We start from the raw sequence: 21,552 nt of genomic DNA on the forward strand, positions 1-21,552 counted from the left end.
GGAGAACAACTGCTGAATGAACAGTTCCAGCGCTGCCGTGTCAGCCTTGGAATTCAATTTAGAGTCATTTTAGCAGCTCGGTGGATCTTTGAACATTCACCAAGATCCTCAGGAAACCTGGAAAGAAACTTCTTTTGTATTTAAATGAAATCCAGCAGTCACCTTGGGGAAGAATGTCCTGGTCTAGCTCAAGAGGAAGGAAAGCTCAGTTTATTTTAAAAGATTGTAGTAGGTGAAGAAGGATGCTCCTCAGTCACCTGCATAACCTCAAAGCCATCTGCCCTGGGCAAACTACACTGCCCCATGCCCCCACCCTGCAAAATGGGCAGCTGATTCTCTGGGGCTTCCCTGGTCTGCTGCTGCTTCCAGATATATACCAGGTTGGTCACTTCATCTCGATTTTGCTCTGCTTTTATTACTTTGTAGCCCTAGTGAATAATGTTCCAGTATATCATAATGACTTGTTACCTCCTGTAGGTGGAACCTGTTCACATCTGCTATGTTTAAGAAACATCCTTTAGTCTGGCAATATGCTTGGAGGTCACACCAACAATCTATTACAGAACACCTGATACAAAATAGCTACTAAGTTAGCAACATTTCTCATTTATTACCAAACTGTATTTAAATAGGATGTTGAACTCCTACTCATGTTTAGTAATGGATCTCTCACCTTCGAGTCAAGGTGGGAGAGTTAAAATGCTGGCTAAGATTCTGATGGTTTTCTCAGTCACTCAGGTATTATCAAATATTTACATGTGTCACATGTAAATGGGCCCTGCTCACCTGGAGCTTACTGGTATAATTTTGGTAATTCTGACCACAGAGTTAAAGAAAAATGAGAAGACCAGCAGAACTGAGAAGAGAAGGTGCAGTTTATTCAGGACATATCACATACTCTGCTTACAGTCAAGAATGCTGTAAGTTCTCTGCAGTGAAAAATACTCAGCGTCTCTTTAATTATATACCTACAGCTTCTTGGTCTAAGAGCCCCAGGTCACGAAAACAGTCACTTCATCAATATTTTTATGTCTACCCTGCTGAGGCTGGGTAGACATAAAATGTCAGCCTCTGCTGACAAGAGGCTGAATCGGTACCTATAACATTTTAGGTCAAAAAAAAAAAAGGAGTTGTTTATACTTAATATAAAAAGTGGCTTTCTTCTATTTGACTTTGAGGTTTTGCTCAACATTTCTTGCATTATGTCTATACCCTGGAAAGTTTGAAGACTTCCATGATCTACATATAAACTTGGTTTTCAATCTCTCCCCTCATACGTGGGAAAGATCTGTGTTCTTGGTCTCACCTGGTTGGGGCTGCAGACTTTGCATGCTTCTTATCCTCCTCAGACACTCTCTTCAATTTAACCCCAAAAGAGAGGTGGGGTGAAATGAGTGTCTCTCCATAGCCCCTCCCTAGTCTAGGTGATCTTGCTCTCCTTGCCTTGAGAAAATTTTATTTACCAGAAATGGAGAAGGGGCTGCTCAAATGACAGTGGAGGTCACTTATGCACCTTCTCAGGAGGCCAAGCCCTGTGCCTCAAGCAGCCTTATGCTTCTGCATTGCTGGGTACTGGGGTGAGGGTGGGAAGCTTGGAAGTGTGGAGTGGGGCAGAACTGCTGTGAATCGAGGAAGAACACTGAGGATAAGTATGGATATGGAGGAAGGAGAAAGCTGCCTCCCAGGGCCCTGCCTGGGGATTTGAAGCTTGCTATGGGTAAACCCTCTCCTCAGTCTCCCCTGCGAATCTTCAGTAAATCCTACCTGCTCACTAACGCTCTGGGTGTGAGTGGATAATTCTGAGGGGATGGGAAGAACTGCTGACATCTGAGGGGAGCATGCACACAGAGACAACGGTACATCTGGGGTACACTTGTTTCCTCAGCTTTCATTGTTTGCTTTTATTTCTGTCCTAAGAAGTCTTCCTTGCTGAAAAGCTTTTAGCAGATGATTAAACACACACACAAACACACACACACAAACACACACACACACACACACACTCGAAATCAGGTCTGAAAATATTATCTGAAGAATTTATGACCTATGGTCTTTCTTTTATAATACTTAGCAATGATGCCTTACATTTATATAGGTTTTATTCAGACTTCCCAATTAGCTCCCTTGGGTCATCATACCCATTTACAGATATGTAATTAAAGAAAGGGAGGTTATATGATTTGCTCAAGGTCACAAAACTAAGTAATAATATTCTTTAGACTACAGTAAATGCAGTCTAGGCCTCCTGTCTCCTATATCCAGACTTGCTCACTCTATTAAATTACTCAGGTAACATTCAAGTCCTTTATTTTTCAGAAGAATAACTCAAAGACTGCTATACTAGGAGAGACCCAAAGAATTTGAGCTGGCCATGATTCTAGCATAGACTGCTCAAATCGCTCTGCTCGAATGCTTAGATCACAGCCTCAAATTAAAGTTATTCCATTCCTGATATTCAATGCTTTAAATAAGCTATAAGTTCAATAGCTTCTATTTATTCAGCTACATGAAACTACAAATCTTTTTTATTTTTAATTAAAAGTTCAGTCATGACCCTAACTAAACCTCTTCGGATATGAGGCTGCCAGGAGCAGGGAAAAGAACATCCACTCAATTTGGGAGATTTGGCCTGTTACCATAAGCCTTGCAAGCACTGCCTCATTTGCATTTGATTGACGGGTTTTTTTCTATTCATTCTTCTCTCACTTTTCTGCTAAAAATGGGCCAGCCATTTAACCTCTTTGAGCTTCCGCTTGCACATCTGTAAAATGAGGATAATGCCACTTATTTAACAGGTAGTAACAATATGAAATGAGCCAAGAATGTGACGAAGCACTGAAAATTATGAAGTCCCCCTTCATCACTTTTCCAAACACTTTTGTAAGACCAGATTGTTTTAGGTTGCGGAGCATCTATTTGGAAGCCCTAAATGCTTGCCCTACAGATATTCCAGAAAGTGTGGCAACTTAATGTGTGTGGTCCAGCAATATAAAGAGAAAATAAAAGGGCTGAACCTCCTTACCGTGCCCAGGTTAATGGGGTCAACACGAGAGGGGCTACAGAAGGGATTCACCAGGAAGAAGAGAGGCAGGGCTGAGACTGGGCCTGGAAGGCACAGTGTCACATCTGACCTACAAATCCCTGGCTTTCCTTAGGGAAAGTAACAGGAGGAAAAAGTGATCAACGATCACAGTCACAGAAACTCAGGCTTGGAAGTAACCTTAGAGGTCATTTACTCTCATCTTTTCCACCTGGCTGGTGACGCGATCCCCCTAGACACATCACAGGTGACAAGCATTCATCCAGAATCTCCTTGATTACTTCTATGAACAGAGACACTCCTTTAAGAGACAGCCCCATTTCCTTTCTAATCATTAGAAAGTTTCTCCTTATAATGAACTGAAATTCAAGGTTAAGGGCAGCGATTGTCAAATTATTTCCACTCTAACCGCTGCTTTTACTCCTTACAGCAAGGAAATAATTTTGTGACGATAGAAACCCAGATTTTTCACTGAATTTTCTTTTCTAATAACCTAGTGGAGAGCCCCTCATATTGGCTAGCAGATTGCAGTTGAATGCAATGTGAGACAGTTATGCAATTTTCCAGGGCCAGCCACACATCTGTTATTGATTACTGTGAAGAATTCAGAAGCAAGCAGCTCTGGCTGAGGCGGCAGCAGTGACAATCTTTTCTCTTCCATGTGCTCACTCTAAGGGGTAGAAAACGATGCCAAGACAGGTGGGGTGATGGCCCTACTTGCCTGCATTGTTAATTAGCTTTATTCAGATTTCTGAACAAAATCTGAAATCCACAAGAAAACAAAATTAGTGCCTCATATGTGCAATTTGGACCACAGACTCCTCGTCTGAGATCTGTTTGAAAGTCTAATCTGCTCCAAGTTGTCATAATTTGATTTTTCCACTGAGTCTCTGACACGGGTAGAATCTCTATTAAGTTAACATTTGTGCCAACTAGTCACTGTTTAAGAGACAGAAAAGGCTGGAAGGCGAAGCTACATGGCTGGACAGGCTTGCCAGGTGAAAGTAGCCAAGGCTGAAACTCAACAGACAAACTCAGCAGGTGGCGAAAATGTGAACCGAAGCAGAAATGATCCAAACAGGGTTTCAGGGGGAAAGAGGAGGCTGTTTTGCAGGTAGCACTGGAAGGCATGGATCAGAAGTTTTTCCATTTGAATAGGTCAGGTTCCAAAACTGAAGTTATTCAGCTTCTGCTTAAAGAAGAGCTATAGAAATATGTCATAGTTATGATTCACAAAGTTGTAGACATCACCAAAATGAATGTATTTTCTGAGAAACTGCTAATATGAACAGTGTGCCTGCCTGCCTAAAAAAAGGTCTTAAGTCCACACATTTCCTAGTAGAAATAGAAACCTAAAAATCATAACCTTCTTAATCTGAAATCTACTTCATTTTTTTTACTACTGAATTAAGCAACATCCTATCATATACCATTTAGCTTTCTCAATTTCAACTATGTACAATCAGCCCAAAACAGAAAGAGAGAGAAACATAACAATCTAAATGGTGCATCAGCCACGCTTCCATTTAATGCTGGCAGAGTAAGCATGAGACAGAGCTGGGGATTTGCTGGTCCCTCTCTGACTCTTGTCTCTGCATTGCTTCTCGCACTGTGAGCATCTCATGCACTGATGGCGAATGTTGTGTTTAAGGCTATGTGTTTTTTCATATCCAAGTGCCTCTAAAGAAAAGCCAACTATTTTATCTGGTCCCAAAGAAACAGCAACCTGTTCCAATGCTAAAGGAAACACTTGTACAGTAAGTCTTATGCTTACTGGAAGATGGTATGTTATTCTCCAATCTGGTAACTTCCTAAGACGTTTTCAAAAATAATATTGACCCCGTGCAATTTTTACTTTACACATGACTCTTCTGTACTCTTAACCAAATTGGCACCTTAGATTCTCATATGTTGGAGTATTATGGGTCACGGTTGCTGAAAGAGACTCATGATTTTAGCCCTGAGATCCCCAAAATGTGTGCCGTGGTGCCCGAGGGCACTACAGGAAACTCACAGGAGTGCTGCAGGATATTTTAAATTTTTGAGGGGAACATAGCATTATTCAACATCTCTCAGACACTTCATGAACTACTAGTTCAAGCTATTTCACAGTGTAACATTAGATTGTGCTATATTTCTTTTGGTGACATCATTTCTTCGCAAAGCTAGGCTGTGGCAGTTGCTGTGATAGAAAGCAACTATTATGAAAAGTAATGTGGACCAGGAAATTAGAGTAGTGGGATCGAATCTGATTTCAAGGTTTGAGAAGTTGTGAGGTGGCCAGTGATCAATTTATTGCCCCACAGCTCCAAAATCACCCTTCCTTTACCTACTGTGAAAAAATAAAGATGGGACCTTAAATACATTTTTCTTTTGCCAGCTGGTACAATTCTAAGCTTTGTCAGTGGAGTGCGCTCTAGAGATATTAACAGGAAGAACTTGTCCTTCCTGGTTCTGGTGTGCTCTTGCCACAAACTGCTGCCAGCACACATGGCACCTCCTACACCCAGCTCCTGGGGCACAGACCGTTCTTCAGCAACTGGCTCCTGCTGTACATGGAGGTCGGCGCCACCCAGCCTTCAGTAGCTTCTGCTGGCATCCCCCTCAGGCGGTTTTGCAGCAGAGTGCCTCCAGTGAGGAACCTCCCCATGAACAGATTTCCTCAGCATCCTAGAGAGTGGATTTCCAGCAAGTTCTACCAGCACAGCAACACAGTGACTTCTCTGCCATCCAAGGAGCCCTGGCCAGCCCTCCCCTCTCCAAGGAGCTCTGGAGTAGCAAAGAGGGAAGCTCGTGCTTGGTGCTCTCTCTCAAACCCAGCGGAAGTGGCTGCTCCCTACATTGCTATTCCTCTATTTTTAGAATTCTCTTTACTTCCTAATAGTCCTTATCAGTTAATATTTCTTTTTTTTTTTAATAGTTTGTTTTCTTTTTTATTATTATTTTTAATTGTGGGAAAAAACACATCACATTAAATTTACCATATTAATCATTTTCAAGTGTACAGTGCAGGAGTATTAAGTACATTTACATTGTTGTGCAACCCTCTCCACCATCCATTTCCAGAACTCTTTTCATTTTGCAAAAGTGAAACTCTGTGTACCCATTAAACGCTAACTCTCCATTCTCCCCTCCCCTCAGTCCCTGGCAACCACCATTCTACTTTCTGTCTCTGAATTTGACTACTGTAGGCACCTCATATAAGTGAAATCACCAGGTACTTGTCTTTTTTGTGACTGGCTTATTTCCCTTAGGATAATGCCCTCAAGGTTCCTCCATGTTGTACCATGTGTCAGAATTTCCTTCCCTTTTTTTTTTTTGTGAGGAAGATTAGCCCTGAGCTAACATCTGTTTCCCATCCTCCTCTTTTTTTTCTGAGGAAGATTGGCCCTGGGTTAACATCCGTGCCCATCTTCCTCTACTTTTTATATGTGGGACGCTGCCACAGCCTGGCTTGACAAGCGGTGCATAGGTCTGTGCCTGGGATCCGAACCTGCGAACCCTGGGCTGCTGAAGCGGAGCATGCAAACTTAACCACTATGCCATCGGACCGGCCCCAGAATTTCCTTCCTTTTTAAGGCTGAATGATATTCCTTTGTATGTATATAACACATTTTGTTTGTCCATTCATTTGTCAATGGACACTTGGGTTGCTTTCACCTTTTGGCTATTGTGAATAATATTGCTATAAACATGGGTGTACAAATACCTGTTCATGTCCTTGCTTTCAGTTCTTTGGGATATATACCCAGTCTTTTGGGTATATACCCAGAAGTGGAATTGCTAGATCATATGGTAATTCTATTTTTAATTTTTTGAGGAGCTGCCATACAGTTTTGCTAGTAAATATTTCTTTGTACAGTAGTTCCACCTTATCCACGGTTTGCTTTCCGCAGTTTCAGTTACCTGCAGCCAACTGCAGTCTGAAAATATTAAATGGAAAATTCCAGAAATAAACAATTCAAAGTTTTAAATTGTGTGCCATTCTGAGTAGCATGATGAAATCTCCCATCACCCTGCTCCATACCACGCGGGATGTGAGAACTACTGTATTGTTATAATTGTTCTATGTTATTGTTAGTTATTGTTGTTCATCTCTTACTGTGCCTAATTTATAAATCAGACTTTATCCTATATATGTATGTAGGAAAATACATAGTATATATAGGGTTTGGTACTATCCGTGGTTTCAGGGACCCACTGGGGGTCTTGGAACGTATCACCCAGGATAAAGGGGGACTACTGTATTAAACTTCCCTGTTCAAATTATCATGTGGTTTGTCTACTGATTGGATCTTCACTGAAACATGCAAGGCCCAACAGGGGCACACATTCTATTAGTAAGTAACTGTGCTGAAGAATAAAATAAAAACATTGTTTTTTATCTTTTAATTTATGTGTATTATTTTTTCACATGGCTACAAAATTATTAGTACATAAATGCTTATTAAGTTATTTAGATCTAAGTACTCCACAAATGAAACTGTTAGGTATTTCTTTCACCCTAGAAAATGACATTAAAAAATTATGGAGACACTACAGGCGCCACGAGTGAAGAGCATTTGGGAAGCTTTGCTCCAGTCTACATGTTTCCAGCTGCCATTAGCACCTGGCATCTTGGATTAGGATCACCCTGTCTAGGAATATCCTTATCCCTGAAGGACAGACAGACTCCCTCCCAAAACATATTCCCTTAAATGAGATGATGGATTGAAAATTCCAATGCCCACTGAGGCTAGATAATACAATAGTTTGTACCTGCCTCAACTATTGGCTGCCTCGGACCCTGCACCCATGAAGGCAGCAGAGATAAGCAGACTGTAGGCAAGGCACCCAGGATGCCAGCTGAACCACCCAACCTCTCTCTCCCAAAGGAAGCAATGGCAATGCAAGTGACGGTGAATGACTCTACTAGAGGCAAAATCGTGAATGTGCACCCCCACGCATGTAGATATGAATGAATGGAAAAGTAAATAATCATTCAGAAACTTTGACACTTGTTTTCATTAACTGGAAATTACTTGAAACAAACCTTACGATGAATCATGACACCTTGTGGTGTACTTTTTCTGTTATGTTACACCCTTTTTTACCCCTCCCAAAGCCTTGCTCAGTTTCAACTCTCCTCCATAAAGCCTACTGAAACCTACAGTGAGCTTATACTTCTCCAGGGAGCTTCTACTACACTTAAAGTTGATCATCTTGATGCTAGTTGTCTTCTGAGGCAGATTTGTAAGCTATTTAAAACACAAGATTATACCTTGTTTTTTTTTTTTCTCCTTTCTAGAGAGTAGAACACACGTTAGACACTTTGAAGGCACTATATAATAAAATAATCATTTAATTATTTCATAATATTGAATTATGACAACATAAAACAATAAGCTTAATTTTCCCTTACACAAAAAGTACATTACAAGGAACTGTGCACATAAATATTTGCTATCTTCAAAGAAAGAAAACAAAACAGAAAATTTGCATTGCAGCCATCTGGAGAACTGAGGCTGGTAATCGGCAACAATTCATAAATCTATCAGGTTTACCAAAAAATCTATCAGAAAAACAGCCAAGAAGAAAATATTCTGACAGCTGCAAACCTTCTGTTTTACAACATGCACAGAATGGACGCACTTCCTTTAACATCCTCATAAACAGAGAGTGCTGAGCAAATGCAAACATCCCAGTAGAAGCCACTGGAGTCTAGGCTTCAACTAATGGCTTGTGCTTATCTTTATAGAGGCAACCTTACCAGCTACCTATCAAACCTACTACAGTTGTCCTAGGAACCATTAATAAGATGGATTGAACAAAATTCCATTTCAGGTGATAGAGTTTCCAGGGCCAGCAAGGTACCAGCATAGCAGCCCACTTTAAAAGAGGAGCAACCTCAGCATCCTCAGAGTGGGAGCTTTGTTTCTTTTAGGTTAAGAACGAACATCCAGCACTGGGCCACCTAAGCATATATACTAATAAATCCCAGATGGGAATTCGAGACACCTCTTTACTCAAGGCATGAACTTCTCTCAGGTGATAAACAATCTATTAAGCAAGTCTCTTAGGAGTGAGCTTCCCCTCAGAGGCTGTTTGTGTTGACAATACGCTCTGTTTTCGAAAGCCAATTTGGGATCCATCATTGCACAATGTGTAGTTAATTTTGTCATCTGTTTTCTTTTTTTTTTTTTTATTTTTTTGCGAGGAAGATCGGCCCTGAGCTAACATCTGCCAATCCCCCTCTTTTTGCTGAGGAAGACTGGCCCTAGGCTAACATCCGTGCCCATCTTCCTCCACTTTATATGGGACGCCGCCACAGCATGGCTTGCCAAGCGGTGCATCGGTGCGCACCCGGGATCCAAACCGGCGAACCTCCAGCCGCTGCAGCGGAGCACACGCACTTAACTGCTTGCGCCACCGGGCCGGCCCCTTGTCATCTGTTTTCTTAATGGATGAGATTAATCTGTAAATGTAAAAAGGCAGCGCCTTGGTTGTCCTAAGTACTCTGTTATCCAGACCCACTTGGCCATAGCCCCAAATTCTGAGCCAGCAACCCAGTTTAGAACCAAACTATTCACGTGCTTATATTAAACTATGTCTTGATATTGTCAGCAATACCAAGTATAATTTATCAAGCACCTACCACGTGCTAGGTATTATGCTAGGGGTGTTACAGAACATATCTCTACTCTTACTACATCTCAGCAAGGTGGTATTTTCTAACTCTTGAAGTGCTTCTGCATACATTGCCACTGCCCCTCATAACAATCCCGTGAGGAAGGAACTTGGGTATTATTGGCTCCATTTGCTTCTGATGAGGACACAGATCCTCAGAGAGATTAAGTGGCTGGCCCAAGGTCACTCACCTAGGACTAAGTGTGAACTGAGACTAGAATGTGGGTCCTCTGACCTCATTCCATGCAGCTTTTCTCTATATTATGGTGTGTCTGATTAAGCCAAGCATAAATAATTATATTGCAAGGCAAATATGCCATATACTCCAAAAGAAGAGGGACATTGAACAGTAAGAGAGAGCAGGGGGCCGGCCCAGTGGCGCAAGCAGTTAAGTGCGCGAGCTCCGCTGCGGGGGCCCGGGGTTCACCGGTTCCGATCCCGGGTGCACACCGACGCACTGCTTGTAGAGCCATGCTGTGGCGGTGTCCCATATAAAGTAGAGGATGAACGGCACGGATGTTAGCTCAGGGCCAATCTTGCTCAGCAAAAAAAAGAGGAGGATTGGCATCAGATGTTAGCTCAGTGCTGATCTTCCTCACAAAAAAAAAAAAAAGAGAGCAGAGGGCAGAACTGACTCAGAGGCTCTGGGCCTAGCTGACTTGGAGGAAGACAGAGCCGGACATTAATAGAAAAGGGGAAGTCCGGAGGAGGAACAGGTGTGGCAAGGAGGAAGACGAGGAGTTGCACTTCGCACATCTGGTCTGAGGTCTGAGCAAGACAACCAGTCTGGGGATGTGCTCCAGCCTCTTCTAGCAAACCAATGTCCCATACAACCAGGGCTCTTCCAGGGAGTGCTGCTGCTTCTATAAAGCTCACAGTCTTTGATGAAAATATCTCTAGAACAGATTGCATAGAATATCTCCTCTTCACTAAACAAAGGCTATGGAATATACTTTTTTTTTGACAAGGTAGACTATTGTTGTTAATCACACTATTCAGTACTATAGATATGAACCTACCTTTGCTCACGTTTCATTGTCTTTACATCCAGTGAATAATTTCTCCCCAATTTCAGCAGACAAAAAGATGCATGTGATCAAAATTTCACATTCTTCTTAAATGCTCTAGAAAGCCTGTCCCAATACATAGATCCACAGAACAGATAAAACGTCCTTAATATAGTAGAGTCACATAGACTCTACCTATAGTAGAAGCGAGAGGAGGGACATTGGGTTGTAAAATCACTAAAGTGCAATTGCATTTACAAGGTAGTTAAAATTACCTTGAAAATTCCATAAGTGGCCTAGAAAGTACAGCACTGTCTAGATGGTTTTGTATCTACACAGCATTTATCAGTTCTTCTCACTCTTAGTCTATGTTTCCCTACACTGGCCAATCAGATATTCAAGTTCTTCCTCCATGATAATGATAAAATCATTACTACCCACTTGCCTGGTCTCCTGAACAATGTGTTTCCCATTCTGTTGGTGGTCAGAACCCTTAAAATTCATCTTTTCCATTGGTTTCATCAACAGGTAGCCATCACTTGTTCAATATACGCAATGCAGAGTCACTGCCTGGTCATCAAGTGGCTGAACGTGAATGGTCAGGATTTCCTAACATCCCTCTCTACGTCTTCCAATTGGAGGTCCAAAGGATCTAGGGAGAACCAAAGGTTGATGGAGGAAACCAGAGGCTCATCGTCTGCTTTAGAGGAAGCTGTAGATGCCGCTGTTCAGATGTCATCTTCATTTATGTAGTTCTTCATTCTGCAAGCATTTATTGAGCAGCTACCACGTGCAGGTACAAGGCAAATGGTATAGATAAAACAACTATGGTACCTGCCCTCACACACTACAGTGCAGTGGGGGAGAGGGAAGGACACTAATTAAAATATAGTATGATAAGTACAATAAAAAAAATGTATGAGGTGCTATGAAAGCTCATAGGAGAAGTACCTAAATCAGACCTAGGGGAGGGTGTCATCAAAGAAGGCTTCCTAAAAGAAGTGACGCCCAAGCTAAGATTTGAGGATCAAGGAATCAGCCATCAAAGGAAGGGGAGGTGGGGAAGAAAAGATGGAAGAATAGTTCCAGGTGGAGTTAACAGCACGTGTAACAGTCCACAGGTGAAAGAATAACCGGTCAGAAAGGAAAGCTAAAGAAAAGGCCAATGGCTATGATGATTGGGTGGCCACTGGGGATCTTTCAGAAAGAAGATTTAGTAACATGACTAGAGATAGAAGCCAAATTGCAACAGATTGCAGAATAAATGTTGTTAAGGTAGTAGAGAGAGGACTGGTGGACTATTCATTTATGAAGTCTCACTGAAAAGAGTAAGTTGAGAGGATACTCTGAGGAGAAAGCACTATCTAACAAAAGAACACAATTTTAGCACAGCTTTAATTGAGCAGCTCTGCTGAAAGAATATTTAAATTCCCATAACTCTCTCACTGGCCAACACCAGACACAAGGAAGCTGGGTGCCATCAATCTCTACAAAAACACATTCGCAAGAATTTGCAGGGACTCTGATACGAGTTTGAATAATGTAAATAAAAAAGGATAAATTCAAAGCCCCCTCCCTGCTCAGTGGCTGGTGCTAGTCAGGCAGGTCTCACTTGAAGCAAAGCAACACAAGGTGTTATCTCTGAGGCGCCTGGGAGGCTCCCAAGGCCCAAATTATCCTCTTACCGCTACAGGAAATACTCTCATTAGAGAGGCGGTACTTTGGGCTAAACTTTGCCCTGTTTTCTGCTCTACCATCAGGTTCTTTTTAAAATATGTGTCCCTTGGAGGAAAGGCCTGTGGATGACTAACATCTAAGAGGTAATGAATTCACTGGTTTCTTTGTTACTTCACAGGATGTCCCAGGTGGAAAGCAGGCATGCAGAAATGAAGAGTGTGGGGAGGGCTGCAGAGCTGGAAAAAGAGTGAACACAAGCTTCTCTCTGCCAATCCCACTCTGGTCACTAACCCCATGCCTGCCTAACACCAAGAAAAGACAAAGAGGAGTGAATATACCCAGCAGACAACTTGCAAGGCAGGAGTGTGAGTTTCAGATGCTTAGAGTTCCTTATCTTGAGTGATGCAAATTTTTCAAATGATATAAAATAGTCAGAACTGTTTTGATTGAGATTTCCATCTCCGCTTCTGTAAATTGATTCGGCCTCCAAAGGCCATGAACCAAAAAAATGATTTTCATGAGGACATTATTCCTTTTGAAGTATTTCTAATTTGTGGGTACAAATTATGGTGGCCCACTTATATCAGCCATAGTCAGTCTTCTAAGGTAAAAAGCTAAAAACTATTATACAAACAAAATTACAAAAATTACAAAAGGCTCACATCCATAAAATCTGGCATCTTGAAGCTGAGCAAACCTATCAAAGATAGTTGAAGTTAGTTGGTTTACAGCCCAAGAATCATAAACCAGTAGCCTTGGGACTGAATCCAGCTCACACAGGAGTCTTCTTGGGCCAGATAAGTTTTGGTTTTCATCTGAACATCAATGCCTTTAGATGGCACCTGTTCTCTGCCAGTTTGCCACAGGCCTCACGACTTCCAATTGTTTATAAAAAGCAGTATTTACACATCCACATGTCTTGCCTGGTTCTTGCAGACATTTGAGTTTGGGACCACTGGTTTATACAGACTGATATTAAACACAGACAAACAACCTCTCTCCCACTAAGGCAGAGCTCCAGGGCTAACCGTTTCAGAGTGGAGCACATGTGGGTTATTGAGCAATAGGATCACTAAAAAATGATAAACCACAACAGTGTGCAATGCCACTTGTAATCAGACTCTTAACAAAACAGGAGACCAAAACACCAGGGGGCTCACCAGTCCCTGGATAAGCCATGTGACCATGGCTTTGAAACCACTTTTTAACAGAAGTGTCTGCCACAAGTCACCAGCTGATCTCGCCTCATGTACAATGCTCCTGCAAGATCCCTGACATCTGGAAGTCACAGAACACAAGCCTGGCAGCCAATATCCAAGCCTGACTTGGCAAAGGAAACAACCCCTCTATTCAGTGAGCTGTGGCTACACTGCAGTATCTGTAGTATCCAACTAACAACACTCAACTTGGAGCAATATACCTGGCACCCAGCCAGTTGAGCTACTTGGTAGCTATAAGACATTTGTAACACGCAATACAGAAACAGCGCCATCACCCGTCTGTCCGTATGTCCTGGCACAGAGGATTAAGTCCCCGCCCCTAACATCATCTCAGTTCCACATGACATTTCCTATCACACCCTGCACAGAGCTCAAGAATCAAAGAACTACTGCTCAAAGGAAGCTTTTGAGGTCATCTCATTCCATCACTTCATTCCTTAAACTTGTTCACAAATGAGAAATTAGGCTCAGTAAGTTGATACGACATGTCCAAAGGCTCATCATACAAGTGCTTTACCAGGGACTAGAACCTAGATCTCTGAGACCTCCACTCTGGAGGTGTCCTCCTTGCGACCAGCCCCTCGGGGCACAGCATGCCTTCAGACACCCATTACTTTCTGCAGTCTAGCCCAGTCAGTGTTCCTGGACTTGATTTCTGTGACACACATGGGTGGTCCAGCTCACTCAAGGTCATTAGGAGGGTTTCGGTCAAAGCCCACTGATAATAAAAGCTCCTCTGCCTTGGTTGGCCCTCTGTGCAGATACTTCCCTCAGGGATGTAGCAGGGAACATTGGCTGGCTGGGGACGAGGCTCTGGAGTTTGGAATCCTATACCCCAGCCATGGATTCCATCTACAAAGATAAACTGGCACCTCTTCTGTTCCAACTTACTCATCACAAAAGCGGTGTTTTTCTTTGCATCACCATGCCTTTCACTCCCCCAAGAGCTCTCTGAATGCTGGCCCAACCCCTTTCTCTGCCCTAGACAGCCTTTCTCCTGGAGGTCTCATCCAGAGTAAACTAAGTAAAACTCTAGATGACTGATTGCCCTATTTCATTTATTTGTGTGCAGCTTCAAAGTCTTTCCAAAGCCCAGTAAACAGATAAAATAATCAAATATGGAAATTAAGCTCATATCTATAAAATGTAAGAGTATTCTTTATGGGAACATATGACCTTATTACACTGTTTTAAAAAAAAATTATATTGGACTTCAGTATTTTATGGGGACATATAATTACCACGAGTTGACAAGCTGCCTGTAATTAATTTCCTCTAGTTCTTATAATCTTTGTTCAATGCTCACCATCCAGGTCTGTGGTACCCTGGGGATGTTTTATCAGCCTCTGAGACTTTCCTTTTCTGCTCTGCAGTGCTGCTGTGGCTCATGGAGTTTGTGTCCTTGCTCTCCCTGATAGCATCTGTGTCATTTGTCATGGGGGGAGATTGGTAATCCAATATGCGGGGCCCCATTCACTGTGTCATACCATTGCCAGTCACCAAATAAGAAGCAACAGGGACAAAAAAAAACCACAGTGAAAGGAGGCCTGTGTAGTAGACACTGCGGCTGACTTGACATCACGTCCATCTCCTGCTTCTTGTGTAGCAGCTGTGTGGTTTGAGGAGAAACTGACTTCACTCCTCAGTCTCAGGTTCAGCCCTGACCATTTCAACTCCATCATAGTAATCCCATCCCCCTTGCCAGAGAGTGACTGGTTCATGCAACGCAAGCCTAAGCCGATCAACACAGCACATTCCATAGCCAATAAACTGGCTTAAGATTGGGCACATGGCCCAATTTGGGTCAATGAGACAACAGAAATTTGTCAAGGGCTTCTGGAAAAGGTCATTCATTCCTCTGATAGAGCCGCTAGAAGGCAGTTCTCTCTTTCTGGACAGTGTGTTGTGGATAATGAAGTCTAGAATTGCTCCAGACATTTAAGCACCATGAGAGAAGTAGGTGAGGATGAAACTTAAGTACAGAAAGCAGATCAGAAAAAAAATGGGGTCTTGACATCACCGAACTGCTAAATCAAATCTGGTTCTAGTTATGTGAGCTAATAAAAAATTCTCTTTTGTACGAGGCCAATTTAAACTGGGGCTTCTCTTTCTTGAATAATAAGAGCCAAAATTGATATAATATCCTGGGCAGCTAATGAGAAGCATGCTTGAGGACTTCTAACCTCACTTGCCCAGCCCCTGAAGGACAGCAGGTGAAGGAGCCGAGGATGCACAGCTGACTAACCCTTTCTCTCCCATTTCCTCAAGCTTGCTGACTAACAAAGGCCAGAGCACAGCCTGGAAGCCCCCTCTCCTGCAGGGCCAACTCTTGCCTATCTGATGGCAGTGGTAGCTGAGAGTAGAGACCCCACGGGGGGATGCTGAGAAACCTCAGTGGCACAGACAGGGAGGAAAGCCTGAGAGGTAGGACCTGGGACCCTGAGCTTCCTCCTTCACTCCTAACATGGTGCTGCCCACCATCCCTGATGGACCCCGTGTGAGAAAATCCCTGCCACAGAGGGGTGGCTACCTTCCTGACAGGGGGTAGAAAGGACAAGAGTTGTAAGGTGGGACAAGGTGCTGGGAAGGTGTGTGTATAAAAGTTCCAGATCCCAATCTGGACCAGGAGCCAGAAGCCAGGTCAGGCCTGCCCTGGGATTTCTCCCAGGAGATAAGGGTGTGGTGAGGAGCTCAGGGACACATTCAGTAAAGGATAGGAATTTATTAAGTACAGTCATCGGCGGCATAACAACATTTTGGTCAATGAGGGACTGCATATATGACAGTGGTCCCACAAGATTAGCACCACATAGCCTAGGTGTGTAGTAGGCTATACTACCCAGATTTTTGTAAGTACACTCTATGATGTTTGCACAATGACGAAATCGCATCATAACACATTTCTCAGAACATATCCCTGTCGTTAAGCGATGCATGACTGTAGTTAGCAGAGAAGGGGCAAATCAACGATGGAAAGCACTGATCTATTAAGGTCAGGCCAGATTTTTGCCTTACGATGTGTTCAAAGTCCTCTTGGTGCTGCTTTTAACAAGGCACACAGCACGTGGCTAACTGCATGTCTGCACTTCCACTCTGCAGTCTTACAGCTGAAACACTGAATTCCAACAGAATGACTTTCTGGAAGCTGGGGAAATCAGTTAAAGTTTTAATTAGGCTGTCTTTGGAGGCATCTTCAACTGAGCACTATCATTGTCCATCATCCATATGCAAATACTTGTTCATAAGCGAGAAATGTAGAAATGTTTCATGTCAAGTTTTCTTACGGCCCACTTACTGCTCATAGCAGCCCCCACATAAATATCTGTACTTCTGTATCTGCTTTGTTGACTTACCAGCCCTGAGTTTGGATAATAGAATTTCCTTGAGCAAGTGCTCCTCAGGTTCTCACCAAGGCCAGCTCAGAGAGTTCTGCCAGGAGCACCACTCTCCTCAAGACCACAAACCAAAGGGCCACAGGGGTCTGTGCCCTCAGGCTCCAAGGGGAAGACAAAGACCTTACCTACTGAGAAGAGTATTGATCCCAAAGGATGCAAATTGATGTTAACCCTAATGGTCTGAGGTAGTGGGATTTCAGAGCTCATTTATAGACAATGTATACAAATGAACATATGAAACTACCTTGGTTGGCAAAAAAAAAAAAAATAGTACTATACAAACAAATGTAAACGCAAAATAAGATGATGACGTAAATCTCATATTACCTATATTGGGAGCTTTGCTTTGGAAGGAAGGGAAAGAAGAGGCAAGCGAGTTAGGGATGAGTTAGTTCCCTCCACCAGATGGGACCGACATTGTGCGAAGACCTCATGTTACTTTGTCTACAGGATACAGGCCGTGGGTGATTATAGGAGAGGAGATGATGCAGGCGACAGCATAAAGTCATTCTCTGTAGCCAGCACTGGTCTGATCTTCATCAGAAAGTGAGATTAGAGGATTTGGCCTATGTCCAGAGGACAACGGTCTTAAGATCTTAAGGAAAAGAAAGGCTTGAACTGGCTCACAGTAAAGCAAGAAGACAAAGAATGTTGGGCAAAAATTGTCCAGGTCAAGCTGCATTTGGTGACAACCTGTCGCTCTCTCTTTAACTAGTAATCCTGTTTTCAAATTCTTTTTAAATAACATTTAATATTCAATCCTCCTAACTCTCCTGGTGAGGGTGTGATACGGAGAACTGGGATCCAACATCTTAGGATGATAAACATCTTACTATGTTAACTATATCCAAGTAACTTAAAAATGAACGTAGGGAGGCTTTATGAGATTGTAGGTTCTTAGATTTAACCACTGAGAAAACCCAAAGGATTTAGCTCCATACCAAAACAAACAAAAGCAGTATCTGGCAGAGTCCTCCTTGGAGATAAGAGGTCCGATCCTTTCTCTCGTTTGCCATGGGGCCATTACAGGTAGGTAGGGACACCCTGGGGGATTGACCAAGATGAACCAGGCTAAAACACAGCTGCTGGAGGAGCCCACAGTACTTGGCCTCCTCTCAGACCACTGCACTTGGATGCCTGGGCCTGTGAGCGGTTGTGTACCCCCACCCAGGCAGGCGGGGTAGCGGGAGGAACACTGGGATTAGGGGGCAGATTCTCATCACATCTCTGGCACTATGACGCGGAATAACCATGGACACCTGACTTGATTTCTTTGTCCTAAGTTTCATTTGTAAAATGAGAAGATTAGACTAGATCAAATGGCTTCTCCTCTCATGCCCAGTAAAAGTCAAATTCACTATAATTGTCTACAAGGCGCCACCTAATCTTGCCCCGCACCACCTCTCTGGCTCATCTTGCATCCTCCCATCAGCCCCTTTGTTGTTTCTGGAACACCAGGCCCATTCCCACTTCAAGGCCTTTGCATCTGCTTGTCCTCTGCCTGGAATATTCTCCTCCAAGATAGTCAATGTCTGGCTTCCTCAAGTCTTTTAGGTGAGTCTAATATCACATTCTCAGTGAGGACACACAACTGCAAATCCTCCCCTCACACACACACACATACAACAATCCTTATCCTCCTTTTCAACTTAAAAAAAATGTTTTTTCTCCTTAGCACTTAGCAGTACCCTACCTACTATATATTTTACGTGCTTACTTTGTCTATTGTCTGTCTCCCTCACTAGAATGTCAGCTCTCTGAGGGCAGAGATTTATATCTGCTTTGTTCAATGGTGTATCCCCTGTACCTAGAAGAGTGCTGGTACCTAACAGGAATTCAGGAAGTTTTGTTGAATGGATGCATGCATGGACCGGCGGAAGGGAGGACAGGAGGAGTACAGCTCTCTACAGCGTCCTCCAGCTCTGAGGTCAGTGGGCTGTGGTGTCTATGGTCAGAGGGCTCTCCTCTGCCATCACTGTACCAGGATAGACTCTATAATCACATGAAACAAGCAGCCAACCCAGGGCCAGATGTAATATGCTTTCAGTCTGCTGCAGAACTTCTCAAGTACTGCTTCCTGCATGTTCCACGGCCTGAGCTGAAGGGCCACGTACACCCTGCACTCTCAGCAATACCACGGTCTCCACATGCTGTCTATGGGAAATTCTTTAAGTTGGTATTCAGCTCCATTTTCTAGAGTCAAAATTAATTTCATTTTGGAGGAACATAGTTACAACCATCTCCTTTCTCTAGTTCTTCATTTACAGTCCCTGGGGAAAAGAGAAGTGAGCTTCCCTACTGTCAAGATACCATACTACTAATTTAACCTGAAATGAGAAGAGGTGGTGATGCCCCCACATGCATTTCGGCCAGTTCCACTAGATGGCAACATGGTCAGGGAGCGCTGGTAGCCAAGGGTGAAATTTACCAGCAACACAGAATATAGAAGCTCTCTCAGACCCTTCCTGTTCTCTTCTACACTTATCCCCTTGCCTCCTCTTCACTTTTAGCCTGGCTATTTTCAACCAATAATTTACAGTCCGCTCTCAAATGGCTCATGCTTACTCACTGAATGCATTTGACTTAATCTCTCCAGCCTCAGAGGCTTTATGTATGCTTCTTCTTTCTGCCAAAGTACATATCTTACTCTCCCTTTGGAACTCTACCCAAAACTCACTTCCTTCACAAAACCTACCCAACCAAACCTGGCTCTGATCCCAACTGTATATATGCCATGATATACAGTCACAGACACATAAGTATTTCTATATATTGGATAGAATGTGCCTATCTACATATATAAAGAAAGTAGACAGAGAATCACATGCACAGCTCTGGGCATCTGGCAGGGAAATGCACATTTAACACAAATGATGTGCAGGTGACCACATTCCATATAACAGAAGAAGTCATGGCTCTAGAAAATAGCATTGGCTGCCAAGGGTTCCATTAATGGGCCAAGAAACTAGATACACTAACACCCACCTATGTCTTCCAATTTCTAGTTCTTTCCTAGTATTCAACTTAAGTTCCAGAAAATCTTTTGAGCAGAAAAATTTTAGATAGACTTCAACAAATATTATGTATAGACTTGAACAAAAGTGTCTAAATACCAATACAACTCTAAGGGCTATTTAAAACACTCTGTTTATTTCAATTCTTGAAAACTTTTCCAATTTACCTTAAAAATAAAATGAAGTCTACTTGTAGCAGCATTAAATATGGCTGAAAACAAGCCTAGGGCGTATTTTAAAAGTACAAAAGGCCTTATATAGAGGATAAAATTGCTTATTGGCTGTTGGAGGAAATGGTAACAGAAACGTTCTGACAAACATCTACACGATGGGAGAACAAAAAGAAACATTTTTGTGTTTGCAAGTCACCACACAGCGTTACCACTGCTACCAGACCACTGGGAAACAGAGCCGTCTTCGGGTTAATAAACAAATGGAAAATGTAAAAATGAGAAACTTTAAGTGAAAAAGCTATCTAATCTTTTCAGAGCCCCATTTCTGAAACATTTCAATCCTTTATTTGATTATAAATGAAACTGTCTACATGCAAATGTCAGATGCCATTTTTTCCACCCACAATACTCAAACCTCCCTCAGCTTAACACCGATTCTCCACACCCAGAGTCATAGCAAAAGAAAAGCAGTGATTTGCTGGACACAATCACTTTAAAGCCACGACCAAACGTTACTCCCTTGTAGACAGCAACACCACGTTACTTAGTCATCTGAACATTCCGCCAGATTCCAACAAAGACATTACACCCAACTTAGTCCGAGGGCAGTTTCAACTCACCTAGTTTCAACATTTTCCCCCTGTGTCAATCAGGACAGCTTCACAGCGTCTTGGTAGAGTCACACAGACCGGAGGCACATACACAGCCACCCTGTTGATATGTATTCTATGGCATCTGTATCACCTTCGGGAACAGTTAGTCCTCCCCGAGAATAATTCAAAAGAATTTATATTGTCCTTTGGAAAAATCCACCGGAAGCTTACCAAACAAATTCACAGAAGACACTGGTCAACAACAGTCACTTTAAAAGTTGTCTTGCTTGTTATTCTGGGAGCTGGGTTTCGTCACCTGTAGTGGAATGCATTATGTAGCCTTTAATTGTGAATCCAGAGCGGTCTCCACATCCACAACGGGGATGGACTGGTCGCTGCCTGCACTTGCTACCTGTAAACTATGGCTACACGGAAACACAGCATTACCTGTGATAGGTGAACAGGAGATACTTTCAAAATCAAGCAGAAACAGGAAGTCTAATGTTTCAACATGCTAGAGGAGAGGAGCAGATACTTAAAAAAAAAAAAGGGAGCAGCTCCAATCATAGATGCCCGGAAAAAAGAAAAAAAAAAAAACCGCATTCCTACCTGGCCAGTATAAACATGAATGTGTATTAATAGCAAGTACTGCTTAGAGGTGTTCTTGTTCTCAGGAGAACTAGAGAATATAGTTTGGGCAATGTTGCTGCTTAAAATCATTAGTCTTTTGATTTTGAAGAGAATATCAAGTTTGTATAAAGTACGTA

General features: G+C 42.7%; 1 protein-coding gene across 2 annotated transcripts in view; it reads right to left on the reverse strand.

Annotated features, from left to right (window-relative positions):
* TNFAIP8 (TNF alpha induced protein 8) overlaps nucleotides 1-21,552 on the reverse strand; it is a 107,847-nt gene that overhangs the window by 38,897 nt on the left and 47,398 nt on the right. The window contains exon 1 of one of the 2 annotated variants that reach the window (XM_087429903.1): nucleotides 20,813-21,092. The exons of the other annotated variant lie outside the window; for it this stretch is intronic. Within the exon in view, the coding sequence (XP_087286029.1) occupies nucleotides 20,813-20,825 (13 nt within the window). The 5' untranslated portion in view covers nucleotides 20,826-21,092. Of the gene's footprint in view, nucleotides 1-20,812; nucleotides 21,093-21,552 lie in introns of those variants that run through there. 2 annotated transcript variants of the gene reach the window in all.

Source organism: Ceratotherium simum, chromosome 4 (assembly GCF_057802395.1).
Source record: "Ceratotherium simum simum isolate JZ-2026a chromosome 4, ASM5780239v1, whole genome shotgun sequence".
Classification (NCBI taxonomy): Eukaryota; Metazoa; Chordata; class Mammalia; order Perissodactyla; family Rhinocerotidae; genus Ceratotherium; species Ceratotherium simum.